The sequence below is a fragment of the Pteropus alecto genome, unplaced genomic scaffold, assembly GCF_000325575.1.
Source record: "Pteropus alecto unplaced genomic scaffold, ASM32557v1 scaffold60, whole genome shotgun sequence".
Classification (NCBI taxonomy): domain Eukaryota; kingdom Metazoa; phylum Chordata; class Mammalia; order Chiroptera; family Pteropodidae; genus Pteropus; species Pteropus alecto.
In genome coordinates this window covers 3,499,167-3,505,247 of record NW_006430726.1, presented here as the reverse complement: position 1 = coordinate 3,505,247, position 6,081 = coordinate 3,499,167, and the positions used below count along the sequence as shown (strand labels likewise).

The following is a 6,081-nucleotide window of genomic DNA, read 5'->3' as shown; positions in this document are numbered from 1 at the left end:
TTGGGGTCACACCTGTGGGGATCAGATTGGACTCAGTGCTCCGGTTCTCCGCTGGCGCCAGCACTGCGTGCTGCATCCGGCCCTCCTCCCGGTCACGCCACCCCACTCGCCGAGGCCACGCACCTGTGAAGGCCTTCGCTGCAGACAGGAGGAGGCGCAGGGACTCGCTGGAAGCCTTGTCTTCCTTGGTCACACCTGTGGGGATCAGATTGGACTCAGTGCTCCGGTTCTCCGCTGGCGCCAGCACTGCGTGCTGCATCCGGCCCTCCTCCCGGTCACGCCACCCCACTCGCCGAGGCCACGCACCTGTGAAGGCCAGTTCGCTGCAGTGCAGCAGCCGCAGCACGTCATCCAGGCCCTGCCAGCTCCGCCGCTCCAGCACCTGGAAGACGCAGATGCTAGTTGCAAGTCCAAGGCAGCACCAAGCTCAGGAAAGGAAGGTTGCAGCAGCCCGACCATCACTTTGCTGGTTACTAGGGCAGCTGAACGTTGGCACAGACCAGGGACTAAGAAAAAGCAGAGAGTGAAACACGATGGGAGCGGGAGTCACTTGTTCTCACCTGCTCAATGATGCGGCAGCTGAGGGGCACATAAGCACCGCTGAAGACATACGCCATGTCCCGTGGCACCTTCAGGTCGTACTCGCCATCCACACGTGGGATCTAGAGGGCAAAGGGGACGGCATGAGGCCACTGACAACTCAGCTCTCCAGTCTTTTACAGAGTCAGAGAAAAGTAGCAGGTCCCTAAGAATGGTTCTTACTTCAACTAAAGGGATAACCGGCAGTGACATGGGACATGTCTGTCACTGAAGCAGCAGTGAACCTATTCTTTGGCATTGGTAAGTGCTTGTTACATGTTTATTAACTGAATGAATCTGTGTCTTGTCTCATTGAAATTAAGCTCATGCTATCGTACTACTAAACAATAGGATCTTGATAAAAACGAAGCAAGAAAAGGTTTTTGTGGATTCCAAGCACTCCACAAAGGACTGAACTCACGGCCTCCCTTGTCTGTCCCTGCTCCACATACCAAATTCAGCTTCTTGCTGATGGCACGAAAATTGCTCCTCTTGGCCAGAGAGCTGAAGGCATCAGTGATCTTTTCTGGGGAAGAAATCTGTGCTGGGTTTCATCTAAAGCCTACAGATTCACGACACTGTCACAGGCAGTACCGTCCAGGAAGTGACAGGACTGCCTTTTCTCAAATACAGGACCTATCACATCTCCAAGCTATTCATCCACAATACCCTGAAACCGATGGAGATGAGACTTTCACCCTTCTCCCCACCCCATCTTCCTCTTCCTACAGGGTGCCAGCTGTCTACTAAATGCTATCTACAGGGAGACACTAATGTACTGGTTAACTATATGGGCCTTGGAGCCAAAGCAACCTGGGTTCTAATGTGACTTACTGAGAGACCCTGGACAAGTCATTTAATCTCTCTATGCCCCAGTTTCCTCATCTGTCAGTGGAGATAAAACTAACCTTTGTAAGGAGCAGATGAGAAACTGTGTCTAAAGGGCTTAGCACCTGGTGAGTGTTCAGAACATGCAAATAGCATCTCCCAGCAGAAGCAGGGCTGGTGACAGTACAGGGAGCGGTCCCTCTCCGTCCCCGCTCCTGCTTTCCCAGGGTGCTCTGCTTTTTGGGAGAAGAGGAAGGGGAGGGGCTCCCTGTGCTGTCTGCTCACCTGCAGCCTTGTCCGTCACCAGCTTGCTCACTTTACTCTCCATAGCTGTGAGGGTTTCCCCAGGGGCCTGCTCTGTTAGGAGCCCTGCTCGCCGCAGGTTGGAGAAGGTCAGCAGGTGCTCAGGGCCATAGCTCTGAAGAAAATGCAGTGCAGCTCTTTACTGAGCATCCGGCACTGTTTGGGGATCCCGACGTGAGTGGGGGAGGATTACCCAGTCCATGCCCGGAAGAGCTCGGACTTGTCTGTGTATTTTATCAGCAATAACCAAACAACACACCCAGAAGAAGTAAGTCACACAAAACTATTTAAGACCTCAGAAAGCTTGTGACAGAAGGATGTTGGGGAGGGCTTCACAGGTAAGACTTGAGAAAGACCTGAAAAGAAGCTCATCAGTCAGAACTCGGCACCTACTCCAACCCCTGAATTGTCCAGTCCTCTTAGCATTGGCCACCCGCCGTGAGAATCAGGAGTGGGGCAAAACGGGGGCAGCGGGAAGGGTCTCTGTGCGCCGAAAGCTGACTGTCCCCAGAACCGCTAAGAGGGAGGCCAGATGGAAACAGGAAAGGAGCCATTTTTCCTTTTGCCTGATTCAAAAATATCCGCTGACCTCCCTGTACCAAGTTCCCTCAAGAAGACATTGTCCTGGCCTTACCTGTAGATACTGTGTTTTCAGGGATCGGTAATCCTTGGGGATCAGACCTGAGGGGAAGGGAGATAAGACTGGTTCCTGAGCCAGCTGAGGTGTCCTGAAATATACAGCCAAACCAACAAGCCAACCAACCCTCTTCCACACACACACACACACACACACGCACGCACGCATACAAAACCCAAAAACTGAACCACTGAACCATGGAGAAGGATTCAGTAAAGGACGCTAACCTTGCACCTTGTCCAGTTGATTCTAAACTGACTCTTCAATTTAAGCTTGCTTACTGAAAGATCTGAGAGTTCCCGAAATGAATGCTAATCGTAGTGGGAACGGGGACAAGATGCAGTAGGAGAAGGGACAGCCTGTGTGTTTCTGGCTGGCTATGGGCCAGTTCCACTGCCTTATGGGAACAGGAAGAGTGTTCATATGGTTCCAAAGTGCCGTCCTAGATGTTTGCCTCCACTGAGATAAGAAGTGGGCTTCCAACTGCGATAAAGGAGCTTGGAATAAGCAAAGCTCCCCTCTGGGTGGACAGCAACCTTAAAGAATATTCGCCAAGCGGAAGACTTCAATAGTAAAAACAAGTTACCATGAAAGGTTTGCAGAATCTGGGTTTTTGGAGAATGTTTATGAAATTAGTTGGCCGTCCCTTTTTTCTGGACTATATCGTTATTATGAAATCTTGTTGAAGATAGGAGGCCAGCTGGAATGAACAGAGAGGTGCCACTCTGCTCTACGCTTCTGTAGTCCTAAGATGTGACAGGCCCTGCTCTGGGGGGCAGGGCTAGATGTGGTCCTGCTTAGGGTGGGGAAGCTAAATTACCCTACAACCTAGGGATGTTTCACTCAAAACAAAAAACTGCTTTAATTTTACAGGGGAAAGAATCCACAACATTATAGGGAAATGTTTCGTCTGCTATTTGCATCTGTCATTCAAAATGATTTCTTCCATCCCTAAAGTATAGGTTTTCAATCTGGCATCTTTGGTCCCTGGGACTCACCATTCTCGGTGATGGACAAAAGACACATGAGGCGAAGGCTTTCTATAGGTGACACCTGCACCAAAGAAAGAATCCGGGAGAATTCAAGTTCCACAACATACGTTCTTCCCTCCCCTGCGTTCCTCTGCAGGCCAACCCACCCGAAAACAGCATTCCCCGCACCCCGTCCACCTGCTAACCTGTCGGTCGATGTGCTCCTCAATGTAGCTGGTGCTCTCCCGGATGCTGAAGCCCTCCAGCAGCGCTGTGAGTAATCAGAGGGCAGCCTGTGACATCTGTGCTAACGGGCATGTCTCCCCATCTCTCTCATCCTTGGGTGGGTTAAGGGTGCCCTGGGACTCTAACAGGCACCAGCATGCCACACAGCCAGCGGCAGCTGGAAGGCGCCAAAGAGCATCTTTTCGGGGTGGGACAGGGTTGGGAGCCAGTGGGGCCGAAGCGGTGGGCACAGCCACTGCAGTCACCGTGCTCGGTCTTGATGAGCTCCTGGAAGTCCTGCTTGGTTTTCTTCTTCATGATGGATTCACAGGCCCCAATATCTGCAGAGAGGACAAAGAGCCAGCTGACACAGTCTTTGTTCTAGGAGGCTATCCCTTTATCGGCCAGAGGAATAAATACCTCAAGGCAAAACGCAAAAGCACTTCCTCTTCCTTTAGACCAGATGACAGCATTATTTGCCAGATGAACAGAAATGTCCCCTCGGGAGGCAGAGCTCCTGTCCCGGTCCCCTCACCACCTCCTCCAGCTGAAACCTACGCAGACTCAGCAGGCGGTGCTCCTGTTTCAGTCCCTTGAGCTCCTGGGAAACGAAGTTCTTCATCTGCTTGATGTCCATGCCTCTCCGGCGCTGCAGGGAAGTCGCCTAAGGTCACCTCTCCTTGCCCTCAGATATGAGAAACCACTGCCCTCCCTCAGTTCCCACCGATCCAAGAGAAAAGACAAGGAGCCCGTCACAGTATCAGAGGGGTAGCTGAGGGACAGCAGCCTCGGGAAGCCACTACGGACACAAAAAAGAGGGCCCGGGCTCGGAGCCTCACGTCATACTGGGCCTGCAAGTTCCGGGCCTTCTGGCTCAAGAAGCCAAAGACATTGGAGAAGTGCTCGTTACGAATCTCATTAAACACCTGTGAGGGGAACAAGACGGGAACAGCTCATGGCACAGAACCAGACCTCGTCCCTCCCGACCTCATTGGTGTCACGATGGCACAGAAAGAGTGCGCAGCGGTTCTAGCGAAAGTACAAAGAAAGCTGAGCTGCCATCAAACAGCACACGTCAAATACCTGCTATGTGTGCTGGGGCTCCCTCTCCCGGGGACTTGCCTCCCCTCCCAGAGCCGGTGCCCACAGCCTCACAGGAGCAGAGCGAGCACCCGGCCCCTCACCTTGTCCTCGGCATTGAGCAGCACCTTCAGGCTTCTGTCAGAGGATGTGACTTCCGGGCCAAAATCAACACTCCCTTTGAGAGCAGAAGGGACAGTTGTGAGGATCTCCGATGAGGCTTCCTTCTCCTACCCGCCCCGGAGCTGCCGTGAAAGGTCATTAACAGAAGCCAGCAGTTCTCTCAGACCCCGGGTCTCTCCCACCAGCCCCGCCCCATGCAGGAGGCCCCAGGAGCTGAGGGACACCTCTCTTGCCAAGATGCCACTTACCACACTTGATGCGGAAGGTGTCGTCCACCAGGCCCTCATAAACCACCTGGGAGCAAAGTGCCGTCACAAAGTCCACGTCTGAAACCAAGATTCCCAACCGTGAGGGTCCCCCCGATGCAGCCTTTTACTCATTTCGCTCAGTATCAGCTCAAGGGCCTTCCCCAGGGCCCGAGTACCCAGGCTCCCAATCAGTGCTGCCATTTGCGGCCCAACCGGAGGGCCCCGACTGTGCCACCCTGTCTGCTACAGCCCCACATCTTCTAGAATCCAGAGGCAAGAGGAGTACTGAGCATGATTTACCTCTGTCCAGGAGAAAGACATGTCCAATTTCTGGCCTTCGGCCCTTGGTTTCGCCATCCTCCTCCTCCTCCAGTTTCCTCCACAATTCATGGGACATCTACCAGGAACCAAGACATTCTTTTATTTTTTTTTCCAAATTTGTAATTTGATTTTAATTAAACTTTTTTTATTTTGAGATCATTATAGCTTCACATGCAGCTGTAAGTAATATAAGACATAAGACATGCTTAATCTTGTGTCCAAGCCCTTCCTGTAGTCCCACACCTAGAGAAGCCGACCCCTTTCTAGGCGACACAAAAAGAGGGGCCCGGGGCTCTCCTAGACCCCAAGAGGAAAGCTAAGTATCAACAATGTGACCTATTCCGCTCCCATCTGTTCCTCTTCCTCCCCGCCCCTCTCCATACCAAAGACACAAGAGACCTAGGCACGCTGCCCAGGAGGCCCTGGCCCTGGCCTTCCTGTCACCACACAAGCTCTCCTCTCTGAGGAACTATTCTGCAACCAGAACAGCAAGGTGAAGAATACACCTCGTGTCGCAGATGGCCCTCGCCCATCCCTGGCGGGGAAGACAGGGGCTGTCAGGACACAGCGCTGCTCGTGCTCACCTTGGCACATCTGCCGATCCCGTAGCAGTGAGGAAAGGGCCCGTAGAGAGTGCTGAGGAGCTGCAAGGTCTGTGCCACAGTGTTGATCCAACGCTGATCTCCTTCCTGCAGGGACCACGTGGGCCACAGAGATATGGGTCACCCTGACAGACCTGTCTGGAAAGTGACTGACCCTAGAGCCC

At 52.9% G+C, this 6,081-nt stretch overlaps 1 protein-coding gene across 1 annotated transcript in view; it reads right to left on the bottom strand.

The window, feature by feature from the left end:
* VPS33B (VPS33B, late endosome and lysosome associated) overlaps positions 1-6,081 on the bottom strand; it is a 17,234-nt gene that overhangs the window by 959 nt on the left and 10,194 nt on the right. The window contains exons 8-22 of the mRNA XM_015593416.2: positions 5,900-6,004; positions 5,295-5,391; positions 4,995-5,072; positions 4,728-4,801; positions 4,383-4,469; positions 4,102-4,192; positions 3,810-3,884; positions 3,525-3,589; positions 3,346-3,400; positions 2,345-2,391; positions 1,693-1,825; positions 1,032-1,105; positions 561-662; positions 307-382; positions 13-195 (exon numbers count right to left, since the gene is read on the bottom strand). Coding sequence (XP_015448902.1) covers positions 13-195; positions 307-382; positions 561-662; positions 1,032-1,105; positions 1,693-1,825; positions 2,345-2,391; positions 3,346-3,400; positions 3,525-3,589; positions 3,810-3,884; positions 4,102-4,192; positions 4,383-4,469; positions 4,728-4,801; positions 4,995-5,072; positions 5,295-5,391; positions 5,900-6,004 — 1,342 coding nt within the window. The remainder of the gene's footprint in view (positions 1-12; positions 196-306; positions 383-560; positions 663-1,031; positions 1,106-1,692; positions 1,826-2,344; positions 2,392-3,345; positions 3,401-3,524; positions 3,590-3,809; positions 3,885-4,101; positions 4,193-4,382; positions 4,470-4,727; positions 4,802-4,994; positions 5,073-5,294; positions 5,392-5,899; positions 6,005-6,081) is intronic.